The sequence below is a fragment of the Panthera onca genome, chromosome C2 (assembly GCF_046562875.1).
Source record: "Panthera onca isolate mPanOnc1 chromosome C2, mPanOnc1 haplotype 2, whole genome shotgun sequence".
Lineage (NCBI taxonomy): Eukaryota > Metazoa > Chordata > Mammalia > Carnivora > Felidae > Panthera > Panthera onca.
Genome location: NC_138347.1, coordinates 129,026,752 through 129,049,614, shown reverse-complemented (window position 1 = coordinate 129,049,614; position 22,863 = coordinate 129,026,752). Strand labels below are relative to the sequence as shown.

Here is a 22,863-nt window from a genome sequence, read left to right as displayed (position 1 = left end):
TGTATGTGCCTGTGTGGGAGGAGTGAAAATGGCATCATCCACCTACTCAGTCTGTAGTATCAGAACTCTGTTCTCTCCCCGACCATCAGTTAAGCCTCCCTCCTTTGTCTCTGGCTCCTGTGCACTCCCCGTGTTTACACTGTCTGTGACCAAGCTGTCAGGCTTCTAGGCGGCACCTTCCTCCTGAGCTTTATCTAAGGTGGGCTGTGTTTCCCAATCCCTCACTTTTGAGGGACTGCAGCTTTGACCCGTTCTGTCTGGGGAGGGTCTCATTGAGCAATGGCCAGGTGCCTGCCCACCCCCAGGAACTTTCGGGAGACGGTGCTGCTGCCGGATGCCCAGAGACTGTGGCTGGGTGCCACCCCGCCCCAGAAGAAGTTTGTGTGATCATGTAGCAGCAGAGTTTCAGGGATTATGGTAAATCACAGCACACGTTTGGCACCAGATTTTCCCCTTTATGCCCTTGTCCCAACACCAATGAATGTGGTTGTTCTCTGGGGTCTGCTGGGACCTTTGCCTGTGGGGAGGCCACACAGCCTCTACCAAATGTCCTCCCAGGAGGGGAACTGCCTCTCCACATGTGGCCCGAGGATCCCTCGGACCTCACTCTCTGCTCCTGGGGATTCACTCTTCCCACCGGAGCACTGCCAGGTATTGAGCTGCGGAGTTTCAGACTCTGTGCTCCCCCGTCTTAATGGAATTTAACCCCCCCTCTTTTCTCCTTTCTCCCTTCTTTTTTCAGTCCCTCGCAGACTCTTCCTTTTCTCCCCAACTGCTTTTGTGGGGTGGGGGGGTGCTTTCCCATAGTCTCCCCCGTCCCTGTCCTCTCTCCACAAGCAAAAACAGCTCCCTGCCTTCTGTGGCTTCTCTCTCCTCCAGTTCACCTCTCTGTGCTGTGTACCTGCTGAGTTCTGTGGTTCAGGTTGTGCAGATTGTTGTGTTAATCTTCAAATCAGTTTTCTAGGTGTGCAAGATGGTTTAGTTTTCATCTGGCTGCATTTCAGGGACAAGACACACACAAAAAACTTTCATGTTGTTCTGCCATCTTGGCCCCACCTTCTGGGGGCCTCCCTCTTTCTGCTTGAGAATCTTACACCATGACAGAATGTAAATTCATACCCCTGCTGTGTGAGGCTCAAGATACCTGATACTTCAATTCCTCCTGGATTATTTTCCCACATCAGACTCCACTAGACTGCTTTTGAGTTCTAGGCTTTGTGCTAGGTGTTCACTTCCAGCTCCCCAACTGCATTCTGGCCATTGCTCTTTTCCAGCTACACCTGAGTATTCAAACCCTGGTCCCTACAGTCTATTATCTGTTATTTTTCCTGAACTGCTTTGCTTAAGCTTTGATACCTCTTTATTTCTAGCACGTGAGAATTCTCACTGTTGCTGCCTTAGGTTGGGCCCTACTTGGGTAATATAAGATTACCCTCTTATATGTATCTGTCTTCCATTAAGCACCAATATTCTTTGTAATGGAAGAGCATAAATTTTGTAGCTCAGTGTGTCTTTCCCCTTTGCTACCTGGTTTCCTCCCTCCCCTTTCCTACCTTCAGTTCTCTAGGCCATGCTGTTCCACTCCTTTGTGCTCTGCATGCACTACTTTGCAGACTATCTGTGTCCCAGTTTTGTGTCTGGCTAAAATTCAGCTCTGCTATTAACATCTTCATATACATACGTATATATATGTATAGGTATATATGTATGTATATATATATATGCACATATGTGTGTATACATAAGTGTGTATATGTGTATATATGTACGTATATATGCATATGTATTATATTAACGTATGTATGTTAGAGCATGCGCACGCACAGGGGAGATCGGTGTGGGGGAGTAGGAATCCTAAGCAGGCTCCAGTGTGTTAACCAACATTGGGCTCAGTCTCACAAATTGTGAGATCATGACCTGAGCCAAGACTGAGTCTGATGCTTAACTGACTGGGCCACCCAGGCACTGATCTTTTTAGATCAGTCATTGATACATAGTAACACTTGGTAGTCCTTTGTTTTGTTTTTGGGTTTTTTTTTGCATTTTTATACAACTCGATAAAAAATAGTATTTCAAGCTGTACAGTCACCAGAAGTACACAGTTATCAAAAAAGCACACACTTCACTTGGCGTCTCCTCAGCAGTCCTTTGTTAAGTATTTGTGTGGTGTGATTACATGTGTGCATATCTATCTGCATTTGAGTCTGTTGTGTGTTATTCATTAGCATTGAACTGGCTGAGGTTAAGGACATGATTTTTCAACACACTGCTGCACTGTTGCATGTTCACATGCTGCTTTTTCTTTCTCCGTCTCCAGGGCTGTTGTGTTTGTTGTGGATAGTGCAGCCTTCCAACGAGAGGTGAAAGATGTGGCAGAGTTTCTCTATCAAGTTCTCATTGACAGTATGAGTTTGAAGAACACACCGTCATTCTTAATCGCCTGCAATAAGCAAGGTGCCATCATGTTTTCCAGCAATCATAATTGAGATTTTTGTGGGATTGCTACTAAGAATTAATACATTTATCTATGATTGTTATTATTGAGAAAGAGCTAATTATTAATGGACTACGAAGAATTTTAAATCTTAAAATTGTTTATACATCTGCATTTTCATTAGTTTTACCATACAAAGGAGTGACTATGATCAGTTTTTCTTTGATACAGTGTTTTGCATTTTTTAAAATTATAAATCATTTTACTTTATTTACCAAGCTGTTTTGTCAGATTGACAGTATGTCATCTCACACACAGTTGTGGAGGGCCAGAGGGGGAGTCTCTCCTTTCAAACAAATTTACCTTCCAGCACATTTCATCAAGGGGAGTTTGCAGAAGTTGTTTTTCTTTAACCTCATAGCCATTAAAAACTTTTCATCATACCAAGTGAAACTAGGCTTCAGTTTCATTACCTCTAAAATAAGATAAACTAGTTGATTTTATGGTCCTCTTTCAGATTAAAATTCTGATTCTATGAAGAGCCCATTGCATTTCTCAGAAGTGATCAGGTAGTAATAACCTTAATGATGTCTAATCAGGAATCGGTCTTAGAATCATTACCTGACCTCTCTGTTTTTTCTCTTCAGTATAAAGAGAGTAAGTAATATTTATTTGGGTTCTGCTATGTGCAAACCAGTGTTTATCTCTTACCAAGGTGCACTTGAGTAACATACCATCTTAGTATCAGCTGGAAATCTGCTTAGTTTACTTTTATATGACAGGGTTTTTCTGTTAGAGTGAAGGCTCTTGTTACAATAAAAAAACTGGTAGGTGTTCTTTCTGTTACACTGGCTGGACTTCTGTACATATTAATTTAAAAGGTCTGTAAGATGTAGAAAACTTTCAGGAAAGAACTAGTCAATTTTAGGGTCACAAGCGTAATACATTTGTAAGCATTTTTGTAGGAAAACCCATGCATGCAAATATAAAGCTTATTACTTTGATAGTGGAGCTACTAATGGTAAAAAGCTCTTTTAAAAAACTAAAGGGAAAAGAAACTTACTGGTTTAAATAGGAATTTTCCATATGTGCAAGAAGTTTTGGGAAGAGACCCTTTCTGGTTTAAACTATAACAGTGTCTTTATTTCTGTACAGACATTACAATGGCAAAATCTGCAAAATTAATTCAGCAGCAGCTTGAGAAAGAACTGTAAGTATGAATAAGTCATATTGGTTAATGTAGATCTTAACTCTTAGGAAATACAGATATATTGCTTAAAGTCTGGTTGTATATGATTATCATAGTCTGATAAATAGTGTGAAATATATTTGTTAAATAATTGACAAAATTAATGGAATTTTAAAAAGTATCAATGGGATGTTCATGGATACTTCAAAAATTCATGGATAGGGGCACCTGGGTGGCTCAGTCGGTTAAGCGGCCGACTTCGGCTCAGGTCATGATCTCGCGGTCCGTGAGTTCAAGCCCCGCGTCGGGCTCTGTGCTGACAGCTCAGAGCCTGGAACCTGTTTCAGATTCTGTGTCTCCCTCTCTCTGACTCTCCCCCGTTCATGCTCTGTCTCTGTCTCAAAAATAGATAAACGTTAAAAAAAAAATTAAAAAAAAAAATCATGGATAGAAGATCTCAGCTTTTTTGAGGCTATAAATTCAGTGTATTTTCCCACTGTTTCTAGTTCATTTATAGTAGTTAGGAAAGGTTTTAGAAACTACAGACTTTGAAAGCCATGGAAATTTTTGTTGTTGGAGTAAGAAAGGAGCACTTTGGAAGAATTTAAATATCTATGATACTGTATTTTATAGCTTATTTTATTTTCAAGCTACATGACATTATTTAGCTTGAATTTAATGTTTAAACATTTGTAAATTGAGCTGTAACCTTTTGAATTTTAAGGAATCTAACATATCTGTACTCTGCCACTTTGTAAGAGCTAGCTTACCTAGGAGATAACATCAACCTTATAATGAAGCAAGTTTGTTTTCTTATTGCTGTGTATAAGGACTTTTTTTTTCAAATGTTTATTTTTTTTATTTTGAGAGAGAGCTGTGGAGGGGCAGAGAGAGAATCCCAAGCAGGCTTCACACTATCAGTGCAGGGCCCAGCGCAGGGCTTGATTCCCATGGTTCGTGAGGACATGACCTGAGCTGAGATTAAGAGTTGGACACCCGGACGCCTGGGTGGCTCAGTCGGTTGGGCGTCCAACTTCGGCTCAGGTCATGATCTCACGGCTTGTGAGTTCGAGCCCCGCGTCAGGCTCTGTGCTGACAGCTCGGAGCCTGGAGCCTCTTCAGATTCTGTCTCTCTCTCTCTCTCAATCTCTCTCTCAGTCTCTCTCTCTGCCCCTCCCCCGCTCACACTCTGTCTGTCTCTCTCAAAAATAAACATTAAAAAAAAATTAAAAACAAGAGTTGGACACCCAACCAACTGAGCCACCCAGGCGCCCCAGGATTTTCTTTTATTAAAGAAAAGAACCTGATGAGGAAAAATTGCATAAATTCAACTTTGAGCACATTTTTTCCCACTAGGATTTACTTATTACTCCTTTATTCATTTAACAGGCACCTATAATTCATCTAGTATATGGTAAGCCCTGCATTTAGAATGTAGCTACAGGGGGAAATACAATGTGGTTCCTGTACTCAGGAGCTTAGGGTTGACAAATTCCTGCTCAGGATGTGCAAACAAGGAATAGTTTTACATTTATTTATGTATTTATGTATGTGTGTATGTATGTATGGGTTTTTTTGTTTGTTTTGTTTTGTTTTGTTTTTTTAGTTTTATATTTTTAAAGGACAGGTAAAAAAAAATAGTAAGAAAAGTAGAAAAATATGTGACAGAGACTAAATGTCACCTACAAGCCCAAAACATTTAATTTATGGCTCTTGACAGAAAAATTTTACCAGGCCTAGTCTGCCATTTTCTGTGGTTTCTTTCTTTCTTTTTTTTTCTTTTAGTTGAGAATGATATATTTAATTCCATATGCTTTAAACTTCTTAAAATATAAAGAGTAAAGTTAGCTCTTCAATCAGATTTATCAAAGATATCATTTATCAAAGATATTCAAGTTGGGGTGCCTGGGTGGCTCAGTCGGTTAAGCGTCCGACTTCGGCTCAGGTCATGATCTCGCGGTCCGTGAGTTAAGCCCCGCGTCAGGCTCTGTGCTGACTGCTCAGAGCCTGGAGCCTGTTTCGGATTCTGTGTCTCCCTCTCTCTCTGACCCTCCCCCATTCATGCTCTGTCTCTCTCTGTCTCAAAAATAAATAAATGTTCAAAAAAAAAAAAAAAAGATATTCAAGTTGAATATCAAGAGATTTTTTTAAACCCCTTAATGGAGGTGTAAATGATATTTAGAAAGCTGTGCATATTTAATATATACAACTCAGTGCATTTGGGGATAAATACCACCTTTGATACCATCACCACCATTGAGGCCATCAAAATATCCACTATTTCCCAAAGTTTCCTCCTGCTCCCTTAAGTGTGTGTGTGTGAGAGAGAGATTCATGAGAATATTTAAGATACCCTATTAGCAGATTTTAAGTGTACAAGGTAGTATTGTTAGCCATAGATACTATCCTGTATAGTAGATCTCTAGCATATGCTTGTTTGCATAACTGTAACTTTATAACCTTTGACCTAATGGTCAAAGGCTCTCCATTTCTCCCTCCCCCACCCCTGGTAACTGCCATTCTACTCTGCTTCTTTGTGTTTGATTTAGATTCCACATATAAATGTGATCATACAGTATTTGTCTTACTGTGTCTGTGTCTGCTATTTCACTTAGCATAATGTCCTCTAGGTTCATCCATGTTGTTGTAAGTAGTAGGATTTCCTTCTTTTTCAGGGCTGGATAATATTCCACACTATGTTCCACATTTTATTTATCCCTTCATCCTTTGTTTCTTCTATTTCTGTGAAAAATTCCATTGGAGTGTCAATAGGAATTGCATTGAATCTATAGACGGCTTTGCATAATATAACCATTTTAACAGTATTATTCCAATCCAGAAACAAGGGACATCTTTTCCTTTACTCATGTCTTCACTTTCTTTCATGAATGTCTTACAATTTTCAGTGTATAGATCTTTCACCTACTTCATTACATTTGTGTCTATTTTATTTTTGATGCTATTGTAAATAGGATTGTTAATTCTTAATTTCTCTCATAGTTTGTTAGTAATACATAGAAACATAACTGATTGTTGTGTATCAATTTTGTTATCCTGTAACTTTATTGAATTTGTTTAGTAGTTCTGCTTTTTAGTGGTCTTCAGGGATTTATGTATATAAGATTAAGTCATCTGTGAACAGCGATAATTTTACTTCTTCTTTTCTGATTTGCATGCTTTTTATTTCTTTCTTTGCCTAATTACTCTGTCTAGGACTTCCAGTGCTATGCTGAATAGAAGTGGTGAGAGTGAGCATCCTTGCCTTTTCCTGATCTTAGAGGAAAAGCTTTCAGCTTTTCACCATTGAGTATTTTCTGTGGGCTTGTCATATATGACCCTTATTATTTTGAACTACATTCCTTCTGTGCCTGTTGTTGAGTTTTGATCATGAAAGGATGTTGATTTTTGTCGAATGATTTTTCTGTATCTATTGAGATGATTATATGATTCTTATCCTTCATCCTTTTACAGTGGTGTATCACCTTTATTGATATGTTGAACTTTTCATCTTGAGTAAATCCCATTTGATCATAGTGTACAATCCATTAACGTATGTACTGTTGAATTTGTTTTCCAGTATTTTGCTGAGGAATGTTGCATCTATGTTCATTAGGGATGTTGGCCTATACTCTTCTTGTAGTGTCCTTCTCTTGCTTTGATATCAGGGTAATGCTGGCCTTATAAAATGAGTTTGGAAGTGTTACTTCCTCTTTAATTAGGAGATTTGAGAAGAATTAGTATTGATTCTTCTTTAAATGTTTGGTAGAGGGGTGCCTGGATGGCTCAATGTTTTAAGCATCCTACTTTGGCCCAAGTCATAATCTCACAGTTTGTGAGTTTAAGACCTGCATCAGGTGAGCTTGAGCCCTGCTCCAGGGCTCTGCACTTTCTCTCCCTCTCTCTTTCTGTCCCTTGCTCACTTGCATTCTATCTCTCAAAAAAAAAAAAAAAAAAAATTTTAATTAAAAAAAAAAAGTTTGGTAGAATTCACTAGTGAAACCATCTTGTCCTGGGCTTTTCTTTATTGGTGGCTTTTAATTACTGATTCAGTCTCCTTACTCATTATCCGTCTGTTCCAATTTTCTGTTTTTTCATGATTAGGCTTTGGTGTGTTGTGTGTTTCTAGGAATTTATCCATTTCTTCTAGGTGTCTAATTTGTTGATAGTGTCTTATCCTTTGTATTTCTGTGGTGTAAGTTAGCCCTTTCATTTCTGATTTTATTAATTTTAGTCTTCTTTCTTTTCCTCCTTGCTAAGGGATTGTCAGTTTTATTTTTCAAAAAACCAGCTCATAGTTTCATTGATATTTTCTATTGTTCTCTAGTCTATATTTCATTTCTTTATGCTCTGATGTCTATTTTTTCTTTCCTTCTGCTAAGTTTGTGGTAGTTTGTTCTTTTTTCTAGTTCCTGGAGGTGTCAAGTTAGGTTGTTTTTCTGAGATCTTTCTTTTTTCTTAGAGTAGATGTTTATTGCTACAAATTTCCCTCTTAGAACTGCCTTTGCTGCATCCTGTAAGTTTTGGTGTGTTGGGCTTCCATTTTTATTTGTGTAAATATTGTTTTATTTGCCTTGACTTCTTAGTTCTTCAGAAACATGTTATTTACTCCCCACATACTGGTGAATTTTAAAATTTTCCTTCTATTACTGATTTCTAGGTTCATACCATTGTGGTCAGAAAGATACTTGATGTGATTTCAGTCTTAAATTTGTTGACTTGTTTTATGGCCTAATATGTTATCTACCCTGGAGACTGTTCTGTGTAAACTTAAAAAGAATGCATTCTTGGGGCACCAGAGTGGCTCATTCAGTTAAGCATCTGACTTCGGCTCAGGTCATGATCTCGCAATGAGTTCGGGCCCCATGTTGGGCTCTGTGCTGACAGCTCAGAGCCTGGAACCTGCTCTAGATTCTGTGTCTCCCTCTCTCTCTGCCTCTCCTCTGCTCGTTTTCTGTCTCTCTCTCTCTCTCTCTCTCAAAAGTAAATAAACAACAACAAAAAAGAATGCGTTCTTGCAGTTGTTGGATGGAATGTTCTGTATTTGTTAGTTATATTTGTGTTTAGTCTAGTTCACATACTTTGTTTTCTTACTGATTCTGTGTCTGGATTATCTGTTCATTGTTGGAAATGTGAGATTAAAGTCCCCTGCTATCATTGTGTTGATATCTATTTCTCCCTTTAGTTCTGTTAATCTGCTTTATGTATTTAGATTCTCTGATGTTAGGTGCATATATGGTTACAATTGTTATATCCTCTTGATGAACTTATGCCTTTATATAATGACCTTCTTTGTCTCTTTTGACAATTTTTGACTTAAAAGTCTGTTTTGTTGAAATAAGTCTAGCCAGCCCTGCTCTGTTTTGGTTACCATTTGCGTGGAATATCTATCTCTATCCCTTCATGTAGAACCTTAAATCTGGTGTGTCTCTCGTGGAGATAGAACATAGTTCAATCTTGTTTTTTAATCCATTCATCCACTCTGTTTTAAGAATTTAAGCCATTTACATTTAAAGTAATGATAGGTAAGGATTTACTCTGTTTTGTTTTGTTTTATAATTCCTTTGTCCCTTTCTTCTCTTTATAATTTAATTATTTGTTTGTGGTGCTATTTGTGGTGCTTTATTTTGTGCATCTACTATAATCAGATTGACAAAAGTCAGAGACAAAGAGAATTTTGAAAGCTGCAAGAGAAGCCAGTTGTCACAAACAAGGGAAACCCCGTAAGACTAGATTTCTTAGTCTTAGCATATACTTTATGTGCCAGTAGAGTGAAATCATATATTCAAAGTGCTGAAAGAAGAAAAATGCCACCAAGAATATTATACCCAGCAAAGCTGTCCATCAGACATGAAGGAGAGAGAAAAAATTTCTCTTCATGTTTAATTTGTTTGGGGTTCTTTGGGCTTAATGGATCTGGATGTTCATTTCCCTTTCTAGATTTGGGTTTTGTTGTTGTTGTTGTTGTTTTATTTCTTTGAATAAGATTTCTGTTTCTTTGTCTTTCTCTGCTCCTTTTGGGACTACCATAATGCATGTACTTTGTTTATTTAATGATGTCTTATGAATTATATAGGCTTTTTTTTTTTTTTTTTAATGTTTGCTTCTTTTTGCAAGAGACACAGAGTGTGAGTGGGAGAGGGGCAAGAGAGCGAGGGAGACGTAGAATCCGAAGCAGGCTCCAGGCTCTGAGCTGTCAGCACAGAGCCCAAGGTGGGACTCGAACTCACCAACTGTGAGATCATGACCTGAGCTGAAGTCTACACTTAACTGACTAAGCCACCCAGGTGCCCCTATATAGGCTCTCTTTACTCTTTTTTTTTTCTTTTTGTTCTTCTCACTAGGTAACTTCAAATTCCTGATTTTAAGCTCCTCTGATTCTTTCTTCTGCTCTGGCAAGTCTGCTGTTAAAGATCTCTGAATTTTTCACCTTAGTCATTGTGTTATTTAGCTCCAGAATATCATAAAAAAGTTTCATGGTTTCTTTTTGTTGAACTTTATTTTTTTAAGTAGGCTTCATGCTTAATGTGGGGCTTGAACACCCCACCCTGAGATCAAGAGTCACATGCTTTACTGACGGAGCCAGCCACATGCCCTGAACTTCTCATTTTTATTCATATATTGTTTTTCTCATTTTATTGAGTTGTCTTTTTCTTTTATAGTTCAATGAACTTTCAAAGGATTATTTTGAATTCTTTGTCAGTTAGTAGATCTCCATTTCTTTAAGGTTAGTTGTTGGTACTTTATTTTGTTCCTTTGGTGGGCTTGCTGCTGGAGCCCTTGGGCAGGCTGGCCTGGCTCCTAGATCCGTGGGTAGGTGGGCCTACTGCCTGGGTTCACAGAAGCGGGCCTGGCACCAGGGTCCACTGAGGCAGGCTGGAACCTGAATCTCTCCTGTCTCGCCAGGTGCCTGGGTCTCCTGGGGCAGGCCTTGTGCTGGGGTCCATTGGGGTGGTCCTGGAGCTTGGGTCCACATGAGTGGGCTGGGGCCATGAGGGTCAGCCTGGTGCTGGGTTTTCTGGGATAGTGAGTGCTCACTTCACTGTCCTTCCCCCAAGTGAAGCATATCTCTCCATGCTTGCAGGAGAAGTAATGTGGGTAATGTGAAGCTGTCCTTCCTACTCTCTTCAGTGCATCTTTTTTTATTTCTGTATAATACCCAGGTCCTGTGATCTTTGACCTGGATCCCTTATCTCTCATGCATAGGTGGTTATTCAGATTGATGGTTCTGTGACAAGACTTGTGCTGGAAATTGCTATTCTGCCCTCTTGCTGACGTCACTGTTAGTGGTTTCTGTCCCTTCTGAAATTGCATATTTTTCACCTCTTCCCTTACTCTTGATGCTCTCTATTGAGACTGTAAATTGTTTATTGTTAGACTAAGGAAATTGGAACAGTTAGTTGGTTTATTTTTTCTAGAAACTCTGTTGCAATTGTTGGGAATTGGGGGAAGAAGTGATCATATTTGTGTATCCCATTTTTTTTTTTTTTTCTATTTAGCAGTATTGTCCCAAGTCTTCCTGTGTTCAAAGTACATATTTTCCTTAGTCCATTTGCTTTTTACTCTAAAGAGCCATATAAAAGCAATACAGAAGAAAATGCATTACAAGGTAACTTAGCAAAATGTTAAAAGTTAGGAAGGTTAATATCAGTTAAATTAGGAGCCTGATTTTATTTTACTTTTAAAGTTTATTTATTTCTGTTAGTAATCTCTACTCCTAATGTGAGGCTTGACCTCATGACCCCAAGATCAAGAGTCATATGCTCTTCCAACTGAGCCAGCGGGGCATCCCAGGAGTCTAACTTGTTTGTGAGAATTAGGCCCTATCAGCTTTGAAGCATTTCATAGTCTCCTGAATAACAAGGTTAACTATGTTCATGTGGCTTTATGGCAAGAGCTGAGTACATATTTAATGTTTGGCCTTTTTTCCTTTTTAAGTCTTTTTTTTTTTAATTTTTTTTTAATTTATTTATGTACTTGAGAGATAGAGACAGCATGAGCAGGGAAGGGGCAGAGAGAGAGGGAGAGAGTAAATCCCAAGCAGGCTCCATGCTTTCAGCACAGAGCCCAGTGTGGGGCTCAAACCCACAAAACCGTGAGATTGTGACCTGAGCCAAAATTAAGAGTTGGATGCTTAACTGACTGAGCCACCCAGCCTCCCCTAAGGTTTTTTGGTGTTTTTTTGTTTTTTGTTTTTTGTTTTTTTTTACTGTAAAATATCTTACATATAAAGGGATAGATATGACACATATATTGACTTTAAAGAATACTAAAATGAATACCCATGGACCCACCACCTTGCTTAGAAGGTCCTAGGGGTTTCTCCCCAAAAGTTTTTCTTCCTTTCCATCAAGAGGTAAGTAATATCTTGAATTTTGTATTAATTGTTTCTTCAAAATAGTTTTTTCATGTGTGTCTTTTTCTAAGCAAGGTATTGTTTAGTTTTTCTTGGAGATTCTTCACTAATTTTCATGCAGCCTTACAGCTTCAAGAAATGCTTTTTATTTTGTTAAGAAAGCACTTTGGGGAGCATGTATTCCTCTGCTTCTGGATAGCAGAAAGTGTGGGAGAAGTAGACAAATGAGCATTGCTATGCACTTTTTTGGGGGGCCAGCAGGTGGCAGTAAGACAACTTAAATTGGGAAGGTTTTAGTGGGAAAGAGGTTGGAGAATAGTGATTGGGCCCAAACTGGATATGAGAATTTGGAGTTTGGATTTCTAAGCTCTGTATCCACATAGACTTGTGATAAATGTAAATTATCTACCTGCATTTAACTTTCAGAGACTTAAGTTATTATAACATTTACAACGTGTATTTAAAAAATGTGTTCAGGGCACCTGGGTGGCACAGTCATTTGAGTGTCCGACTCTTGATTTTCTATAGATATATAAAGGGGGCACTGGTATGACCTGGGGATGTTACTGACCTGCTCTTTATCAAGCGAAGTCAGGCCGGACCCACATCTCTCCTAGCTGAGAACGGTATATGAATGCAAAGGGTTATTCAACAGTCTTAATAGTGTAATTGACAGGTTTATGATTAAGTATTTAAATGAATACTGAAATATTTAGGAATGAATGTGGTTTTCTAAAGGCCTTTAATCACTATATAAAAGTTACTCTCTCCTTCCTGACTCATTTTTCTTTTGTGTCACAGCAACACTTTACGAGTCACCCGTTCTGCTGCCCCCAGCACACTGGACAGTTCCAGCACTGCCCCTGTTCAGCTGGGAAAGAAAGGCAAAGAATTTGAGTTCTCACAGTTGCCCCTCAAAGTGGAGTTCCTGGAGTGCAGTGCCAAGGGCGGAAGAGGGGACGCTGGCTCTGCTGACATCCGGGACCTGGAGAAATGGCTGGCTAAAATCGCCTGAGGGGCAGAGCTAAAGTGCAGGACATTTGAACTTGTATGTGTGTGGAAAAGGGTGTAGTAGCCTTGAGTTGATAAAGAAGGGGTACAGAATGTAATAAGAAACCTTTTCTTGTTCTGGAAACAAATTATTGTCGAAAGTAACTTGGAATTTTTGTTTTTAAGTTTAGTTCTCCCTCGTTGCTTTCTTTTATTTGTGTGCTTCCCTTTGTTAAGGTGTTGTCCCTTTAATATAAGCTTGACGTAAGGTTAGGAGGGTATTATGAGAATATGATTATCATCTGAAAATTTCTTATCCTCTGCCTCTGTGCTTTAGTCCCTTTTCCTGAAAACAAACCCTGTCTGTGTATGGAACTAGTTGATTTCCATTTGTCCTTGGCTGGTTCACGGGCAAGACATCATCTGGTCCTTTGTGAATTCTCAGATGTGTGGGTGTAGTTACAAGGTGGTCTCCTGACGTGTGAAGACAGGTAGAAAACAGCAAGGCTGTGTTGACAGCAGGTCTGTTTTTCATCAGCTTGGTGACTTGTCCACACTCCAGCCTCATAACACTTAGGTTTCAAAAACATGCCCTGAACCCTTGGAGTCATTCCCAGATGACAGAACTGTAAATGCTAAATCCCCAATGCCAAGGGCCTCGTGTGTTCTGGTGGTTTCCCTTAATTGAGGAGTCTGTGGAGATTTAGAAACTGTTGTGGTTTTCTGGATGGCCGAGGGCTCCTGGATGTGTTCGTGTGCTGTTTGGCCCCTGTTTTGTACTCCTCTAGCTAGAATGCAGTGGAACACATAGGAATGATAAAAGTTCTCCATAGTTTGAACCAGCTGTGAATATACACTTTAAAAAAGAAAAGTCAGCCTCTTCAAAGTGATGCTCTTTGTTGTCTTCTTGAATGTTGGCTTTTTAAATGGCTTTTATAAATTATTAATGCATTTCTTGGCAAATAAAACAACCTGTCTGGCTCAAAGCAATGAAATGGAACGGTATGGTGAGTACAAATGGGAGCATGTGTTAGGAAGGGTGCAGGCCTGGTTCCACATCTCCAGGGCCTGCAGATTGCAGGATACACAGGAACAAACAGCTGTCCCTACTTCACACACTCAGGGACAAGCTCGGCCAAAGCTTCAGATGAGATCAGGGTGGCTGTGGCTAAGTGAGAAGTTAATCCCAGAAGAGTGTGGTCAGAGCATGATGGGGGTGTGGGTGCTCGGAAAGCACGCAGCACGGGCGCCCACCCTGGCTCTGAGGGGTCAGGAGGGGGAGTCTGTATAAACACGGAGCCAATAACATCCGAGTGCGGGAGGTCCCCGCATGTGCTACAGCCCAAGCCTCTGGCTGCCGTCACATCTTCCTTAGAGTGATTCTAGCTCCGCGTGAGACTACAGCTCCCCTCTGCCCTCAACCCTGTTTCCTACACCTCGCTGCTCGTATATGGAATAAGTGCAGGCTGACACGGGGAAGACCTTGGACCTTGACCCTGGTAGAGTTATTATCCTAAAGCCTCAGTGCTGCTAGTGTTCTTTCTGTCCTTTGGATTCTTGGTTTTTGTCCTTATTAGCTAGCAGTGATTTAAGGAAATAGGTAAGAGTAACGAAGAAGAAATCAAAAAGGGTTGTGATAAATGTGACATGTTCACATAATCACAGGTGCTTGTGTGAATAAAAATCAATGGCCTGATGCTTCTGTTAAGAGGCATGTAATCTCTCAGTTTTGCTTTTTTGTTTTTTTCTGGTTAATAAATTGTTATACTTTATTGGAGGAGGCAATATACCAAAAAAGTGACAAGGGGAGCAAGGTTGAGTTGTCTTCAAGGCTGAAAGATGATCTTCCAAAGAAGTAATGTCGTATCTCAAACACTGATTCTCAGATGCTGGTGTGCGTCTGAACTATCCGTGCTGCTTGTTAGCCCTTCTGAGGATCCTGGTCCTAAACTTTCAATTCAGCGGCAGATCTGGTGTGGTGTCAGGAATCCGCGTGCTTAGTATATGCTTTACCAGGTACGTGGGCTCCTAGGAACACCCTCAGAAGTCCTCTGCCCTGGAGTATCACATGCACCTTCAGTAGGTTTTGTTTTTAAGTCCTTTGGGCCATGAGCCCTGTTTAGTTCTTCTAACAGGATGAAGTAAGCACTCATCCTGCTTCCTACTCCTGCGCTACAGTCATTCCACTCTTGTGCATTTTGGGCCAGGATGAAATCACGAGGGGACTTCCCTCGGGTGCTGGGTAGGAGTTTTGATTGCTCACATGTGTTCTCTCCTCTGTTGGTATCCTCTTGTGGCCCTGCAGCCATTTCTTCATGAGGTGGGAGGCAAGTGTGGCCAGAGTGGAAAGAGATGTCAATCACGGGGGCTGGCAGACAAGGCACAACTGTATGTCACAGATGAGACAGTCATGGCTTGAAAGAGCTCCTTCTTGGGAACATAGCAGTGTCTGAGCCACTGGGTGTATATGGGCACTGAGACCTGCCCCCAGGCCGGCTGCCACCTGATATGAATGATCCTGTTCCTTGCTGAGGGAGAGGTGCAGGCCACGGGAGATGCCATGGTAGGGGGGTGGCTGCGATGAATATGCCTTGGGCCCACCATTGCTTCTGGCATGCAGTCTTCCACAAGGTATGGGGCACACTGCAGACTGGGGGCTCTGGGGGCTGGCCATCCTGTTCTTGATCCCAGCTCTTTTTTCAAAGCACCTGCCAGTTTGCTGGGGTCCTAGCCATCAACAGCTGTTGTTAGCGGGGAGTGCCTGGGTTTGCCACTTCTCTTTTCCCATGGTCTCTGTCTCGGCACCTCCTGGGATCCCAATGTCCCCCTGTGGTCCTGTTAATGTGTGAGGTGCTGACGTTCTGTTGACTTAAGATTATGTTTGAACTGATATACGTGTTTTTGTCTGTGGTATTTTTGGTATATTTGTGTGTATCAGTATACTTACTTTGGTAGTTTTTCATTTGAGATTAGCAAAGGATTACCAAAGCTCCTTTCTCCACTCTTGCTCACTGGACACCAATACAGCTACAGTGATAAGGAAGGCCACCTTGAACAGCATCCCTCAGTGCCACGTGGGGCACTTTAGACTGGTCGTTCACCAGCGCTCTGTAATCTTCCCATTGATGTCTGGGGAGCCCCAGCTGTGCTCTCTTCACCTGGCAAGGGGAGGGGTGCCGGATGGCCTTGTGGGTAAATGCTGTGTCCTCCTCAGGGAGATTATTCCCTCCCCTTGCTGTCTCAAGTCCTGTCACCCTGAGCACTATAATCCTGGGAAATGGCTTCTGGTCTTAGAACAGCTGGACTCTGGCTTTCATCTGGTGTGTGCACTTTGGCTGTCGTCAGGCCTCTGCCTCTTGACATCCCCTGTACCTCCTCTACTTCACATTTTATATCTGGCAACGAGGAAAGTTAGGCTTAGTGGGCAGAGGCATCTATTTCCTGTCCCTCCTAATTTAGAGGTACCTTCCTTGAGGTGGCAGATTAGAGGATATTCCAGAAACTTTAGAACTTTTGAAGGGAAGAGATATGTAGTGAAATTGAACTCGAACAAGAATGAGACCTGGTACTGTAGGAATCCCAGCATTCTCGGACTGGGGCAGTTCTATGCCTGATCTTGGCCTTTGTGTCCTCTTTGGATTGGTCCCACAACTGTCCTGGCCTTCAAGGCATCTTTTAGTCTGGAGATGACTGAGCCCTGAAGGGGCCTCTCAAGGATATTCTCTACTTAGTGCAGGGGGAGTGGGAGGTTGTTTGTGGCTGCTTGGTGTTACCTCAAGAATGATTATGGTTCACCTTAAATTCTTTTTTTTTTTTTTTTTTTTTTTTAATGTTTATTTTTGAGAGAGAGACAGAGCATGAGCAGGGGAGGAGCAGATAGAGAGGGAGACATAGAATCCGAAGCAGGCTCCAGGCTCCGAGGTGTCAGCACAGAGCCCAAAGCAGGGCTCAAACTCACAGACCGTGAGATCATGTCCTGGGCCGAAGCCAGCCGCTCAACCAACTGAGCCACCCAGGCGCCCCACTTAAATTCTTTAAATGGCTTTCTGGAAATGATCAGAAGGAAGAGAGATTCAGTCCCTGTACCCACCCTTCAAACCCCTCAGCCATGGTAAGTGGAGACCAGGGGTGACACACCCGAGTCTCAGTTTCTGCCTGGGGCTTTCCCTTCTATCAGTCTTTAGGGAGAGTGGAGATCATGGAAATGAGTGTGGCTTTATCCTCATCAGTGTGCCTTGCTTTTCCCCCTTCCAAGTATGTGGAGGACCCAGGTCAAGAGGAGGAAGAAGCAATGGGCTTTGGGTGGTGGGCCCAGCACCCAGAGAGGAGAAGAGGGTCTTTGTGGAGCAGGCACTTGAAGACATCTGTTTTTGCACCCCACACCCCATATATGACTGCACCACTTAGAAACATCAGACAAGAGGTTTTGTGTTGAGAATCAGGACAGTTTATTGTTTGATCAACATGCTGAATCTTCCACATTTTACACAGTTTTATGTAAAGTCAATGTGGCCACTTATGCCTGCTGAGCCAGTAAAAGATGGAAACGCCACCCTCTGTGCTCCTCGTGGCCAACCACTTTTAAGGGGATGGGGGAGGGAAAGTGAGGGGACGAGTCGACACACCATGCGATGCTGGCTAGCCTTCTGTGTATGGAGGCTTCCCACTGGAAGGAAGCTCCCAAACCCCACTGTGAGGAGAAACCATGCCCTGCGGGGAGCGTCAACCACGTAGGGCTCTGGAGCAGAGTTTACACATGAGAGCCCGTTTTGGAACACCTAAATAGTTCATCTCAAACAAAAATTCAAAGGGTGCCCTGGTTTGCAGGCGCCCATGATGATCAGAATGTACTTGGAGACCGGGCCTTGTTGGCAATGGAGGAGCGTGAAATGTATGTGCATTCTTTCCCAGCTTGCTCGGATACGCTGGACAGAACCTTACACCCTAACCGGAGAAGAGCTGGTCTGAGGAGCCCCCATGCACAGCAGCCCTTCCCGTGCAAGTGCACACGTTTGTACACACAACTTGGCGATGAAGAATGGAGACACCTTGGCCCTGACTGCTTCCGACTTGCTGGGTGATCATGAGCAAGTCGCCCTCTCGCCTCTGTCTCCCTGCCTGTGAGGCAGGAAGGGTTGAGACGGCTGCCTCATGCTGCTGTTGCTGGGTGGCGATGCCTCCCATGCCTGGGGAGAGGTAGTCTGGAGACTAGAGAGCACACGGCCCTGCTTGGTCACTGCACAAAGACATATTTCTGTTAGGTCGCCCCTCACGTGGCTCAGAGCGGACTCCGTCCTTGGCTACCTGTTCTCACTTCCTGACATCCTCACCTGCCTTCTGCCGTGTGAAGGAATGAGGCCGCTCTACCTGCAGGACACCGAAGCCAGCGGTGCCATTTTGTCACACCTGGTACTTGAGGGCAGGGACGCCCAGCACCGCCTTGCCATCAGGAGGACAGAGCTGTTGCACTCAAGATATGTCTGTACACTTAGCTACTGACATTTGAATCCTGGTTTCTGTTGCCTGAGACACTTGAACTGATCTGGCCACTGCTCCTCAGACCCAGGAGTGTTTCAGGATGTTTGAGGGTGCCTACGGGAAGAGAGTGGGGACAGTGATGGCAGAGAGGCCTCTTGACCCAAAGAGACTTGCTCACAATCACCCAGATTGCTAACCTTGGACTACACACTCAAGCTGCTGACGTCACACCTTCATTCTGGCATGTGTGTACATTTATGAATATGCTCTCTGCTTCCTGCATCTCATGCTTTTTTCAGATGTCTGTGGAATAGAAGCTTTACTGCCAGCTTTTCTTTGAGACCCCCAAAATTAAAAGAAAAAAAGGGGGCCTGAACACAATGACCCTGGCCATCTCCCAGGTGAGGGCTAGTCCTCAGGGAGAAGGACTGAACGACGGCTTTGCCTCGTGCTGGCCCATCTGGATTCGGGATGTAACACTCACTAGGGATGCGGAGGCAATTTCATCACCTCTTCTTCAAGGGAATCTGGCCATTTGATGATTGAACCTTAACTCCAAGTCAAGATACCATCTACAGGCAAGAGAACGGTGATGGCACCTGCTCAAAACGAGAGCCAAGGAACCAACCCACGTCTGTGTGAGAGCTCTGGCTGCCCCAAGAGACCAGAGAGTGAGGTGTGGAAACCAGGCCTGAGGGAGGGAGAGTCATGGGATAGCATGGCACCACTAAGATGGGAGGACAAGAGGAGACAACTGCCCCTGCCTCAGAAGCCGCAGGGCTAGGGAGAGCCTGGACTCGAGAGAGGACCCTGTGTATGTGTGAGGAAGGCACGGCTCATTGAGGCCACATCAAGCCAAATGACATCTACTGCATCTCTTACTGCTCCTAGGCTGTGATGGAAAGAAAAAATGTTCGTGGTGCCTTAAACTGTGTGTGCACACGAGAAGGTAACTGAGTTTCTACTCTGTTTTTACAGTAATATTTAAGAAAAGCTACTCTTTAGTACCAAGAAAATTATAATCCACCATACATTCATTCACTGGGACCCAATGCAGATCCCAGCAAATGGGGCTGTCCCAGAGGCCACAAACAATGGCCCTCACTGCCAACCAGGCCAGGTGCTGTAATGTGGACTCCTAGAAGTTCTCACGAGGTAAGTAAGCACTCTTCCAACAAGCACCACTTGGGGGTGTGCCACGGTGGGGGGGTACTGGCCCACATGGGCGTGCACACCTGTGCATATAAGTATAGAGAGATACGGTGCACATATTCCCATGGCTGTTTTTGCCTGTAGTTTAACACATCTATGCATTAGTTTATTGATGGCAAGACAATCACAAGTTTTTTGACAATATTAAGTATTATTTCAACACGTTGCAGTACTTCTGAATTTCCAAAACTGTTATCACAATGCAAGTTCCAACTTGAGAGCAGGAAAAACAAGAATATACATTGAGCACATGTATCTCTGTGAGAATGTGTGGAAGGTGTATACACAAGTCTATCTCTATAATTATGTACACACATATAAAAACTAAACACATGACATCGGAATTACGTTCATACATCAGTCTTTGCCTACTAGAAGAGCTCAATGTGAATCCTGCTTCCTCTTTTCTTCACCTGAAGATCAATTCCTCTCTAAAGATCAGCTCTGACACACAGTCTCCTTAAACTGAAAGTGTGTGGCAGGCCCACGAGACAAATATCAGTGAGTCCTGCCAGGCTCTGCTCCACTTAATTCGGCTGCCATTTTGGATTAGTTTCTGAGAAGTTCTAACGCAACAACTTTAGAGTTCTCCTTTGTGGAGGTGCACCTCCTACCGCTTCCAGATGGTCCTTTAGCTCACCTAGGACATGCGCACAGCAGTGGAGGCAGAGTCAATGCCAGCCTCAAGGGTAGGTTTTACCAAGTGGGGACAGAGTTTCTGCCTACTGCCTGGCTCTGTGCAGGTGCAGGTTCAGTAAGTGTGGGTCTATTTGGAATGCTGGCCAAATGGGGTTACATTACTTAGAATTCTCTTCAGAGATTTTACAGGTTCTCAGGATTATGCCCTTCTCAGAAAAGAGTCAAAATGGCAAGGACGGCGCTCTGGGCAGCCTTCTAGAGACCCCGCCTCAGAAGTACCCTCAGGCAACCAGAGTGCTGCTACGATATCCACAAAGGTAAGTGCACAAAGATTACACCTGCATTATGCCAGTGGGGCAGAAATGTATCAGGTCAGCTTTTCCAGAACGGCACTCAATAGTATCAGCAACCGAGGATCTGCACATGCATCTGGTACCACAGTCCACCCTCCCTTCCCCAATCACAGACAAATACTGTGTGATACAGGCTCTAGCTTCCCAGACATCCAAAGAGGAAGGCTTCAGGGTGGCACACACTGAGTTTCTCTTTGCCTTTCCCTTAGATTCAACCCACACTTGTGGGCTGAATGATGGGAAGGTTGGTTAGAACATTTCAGAACCACACACGGTGCCCCAAGGCTATAAACCACACATGGACACAAGCCCACGGTTGCCGACAGCACCTCATCCTTCCTTCCAATGACCTCTTGATCTGCCAGTAACTGAGTGGACCACAGAGAACACAGGTTGCCTGTGGCAAGTGCCTTCCACCCCCTTCGGGGCTTTTTAGAGAGGGGAGGGGAGAGGCAGGAGTAATTCCAGTGAGGCCTGCTGCCAGGCTCCCTGCTGTCCACAGGGTCTTAATTTCACCTCGGGGCCATGGCTAATGTCCCACTCTGGCCACGGAAGAAGGACAGAGTTAAAAGTTGCCTCTTCAGAGGCTGTTTTGTTCAGTGTTTGATTTAACCTGTTTGGTAGGGTCTGGGATTGGAGCCTAATTAAGTTGCCCAGTTAATTGTTGTAATTTATTGGGCTGGGATGGGAGGAGGGCAGAGGTGATTAACGGTTCAAAGAGGACAGGAAGGAGGAGGTGTGTGGAAAAGGTTCTCTGTAAGTTTACAAATATACAAAAACAAAAAGCACATCTTTTAAATAAAAATGACTACATTTTTATCTGGCAAAAAGTTGTATACACATGATTTTAAATTTTTTTTAAATTTTAACAGTTTTTGGCAATCTTAATAAAGTACAATATATTACAACCAAACCAAAAAATAGTTGTTTAAGTAACAGCTGTTAAGAGTGACGTGATCCCTGATGCCCAGCCTCCCTCCCCACCCCACCCTACTCCTAGAGACAGAGAGAAAAGAAAAATCCTCCCATCTTGATAAGCTCATTTCCCACCCCCCTTAGGAAGCTAACCAATAGGAAGCAACACAACAAGCGAGTAGTGTCAAAGGAAGCTGGCAGGTCAGGCTGCATTAGCAGGAGCAGCCGCCCTCACTGGCTGGGGGTTCCTGGGGTTTGTCCAGCTTGATGTCGATCACTGCAGGGAGCTGCGCTAAGGAAGATGACTCACAGAGAAACTACCACCCTGGCTCATGTCCCTGTGCATCCCTTAGCTGCCCCACGCAGATCCTCTGTCTTTCCACAAACACCTAGGGACTTGGCTCTGTGCTTGGCCTGGGGAGGAAGGACGCAGGGTCACCAGTTCCCACCCCTCTTCTTCATACAACCCCTCACCCCTACCCACCTGAAGCAAAGCTCATTTGGGCTGTGGGATGACTGTAAACACAAGCAAGAGAGGCCCTTTCTCAGAAGCCTTCCTCGTAACCAGTGCCTCAGCCTTGTTTACCTATCGATTCCACCCTATAGATGTGCACTGGAGGTGGACAGCCCGCTGGCCAGGCATGGATTCCATCTCTTAGCACAGGGCTAAGTGTGCCTCGCTCTAGTCCCTCGCAGCAACACTGACCCCTCAGGCTCTAGTCAGAGCTTGTCACTTAGACTCTGAGGATGCTGCCGGGGGAAGCCACATCCCCGGGGCAGGGCCTTGGCACAGCCCCCTCTCCAGCCCTTCCCATGGGTGCCCGGGGGCTATGGGCTGGAGGAGCACTGATCAGAACCACCAGAGGAATGGGTTCAAGATGCACAGCCAGGCTGCCACTCCTCCCACATTGGCCTGATCACCACACAGAAGGCCTCTTCCTGGGCAGCGCTTTGAGGCCTGCTGCAGGCATCCCGGGATGTTTCTGTGGCGCCTGCTTAAGGACTGGGGGAGGGACTCTTTTGGCTTTAAGTACTATAAAGAGCCATGCTTCTTCTAAAGGTCACATTTTCTCTCCTTGCCACTTTTTGGCCATGGCATATATTTTGAGTATGCCTTTATCTCTGATTTTTCCTACACCTCAGTTTTCTTATGTGTGTGTACGCAACTACGTTTTTATCTTATCTTGTGTATATACGCATGAACACTTTTTTTTTTTGTAACATGGCAGAGTATGTATAAATAACTGCCTTCCTTCCTACTGGGAAAAATCAAGACTACCTCTCTGCATCTCAGTTTCAG

The 22,863-nt window shown here is 43.2% G+C and overlaps 2 protein-coding genes across 2 annotated transcripts in view; one reads left to right on the top strand and one right to left on the bottom strand.

Annotated features, from left to right (window-relative positions):
* SRPRB (SRP receptor subunit beta) overlaps nt 1–13,952 on the top strand; it is a 29,820-nt gene extending 15,868 nt beyond the window's left edge. The window contains exons 5-7 of the mRNA XM_060638709.3: nt 2,318–2,454; nt 3,590–3,644; nt 12,778–13,952. Coding sequence (XP_060494692.1) covers nt 2,318–2,454; nt 3,590–3,644; nt 12,778–12,991 — 406 coding nt within the window. The 3' untranslated portion in view covers nt 12,992–13,952. The remainder of the gene's footprint in view (nt 1–2,317; nt 2,455–3,589; nt 3,645–12,777) is intronic.
* Nucleotides 13,953–17,390: 3,438 nt separating this feature from the next.
* The window catches only part of RAB6B (RAB6B, member RAS oncogene family), a 61,881-nt gene continuing 56,408 nt past the window's right edge, over nt 17,391–22,863 (bottom strand). Inside the window, exon 8 of the mRNA XM_060638710.3 lies at nt 17,391–21,840. Coding sequence (XP_060494693.1) covers nt 21,776–21,840 — 65 coding nt within the window. The 3' untranslated portion in view covers nt 17,391–21,775. The remainder of the gene's footprint in view (nt 21,841–22,863) is intronic.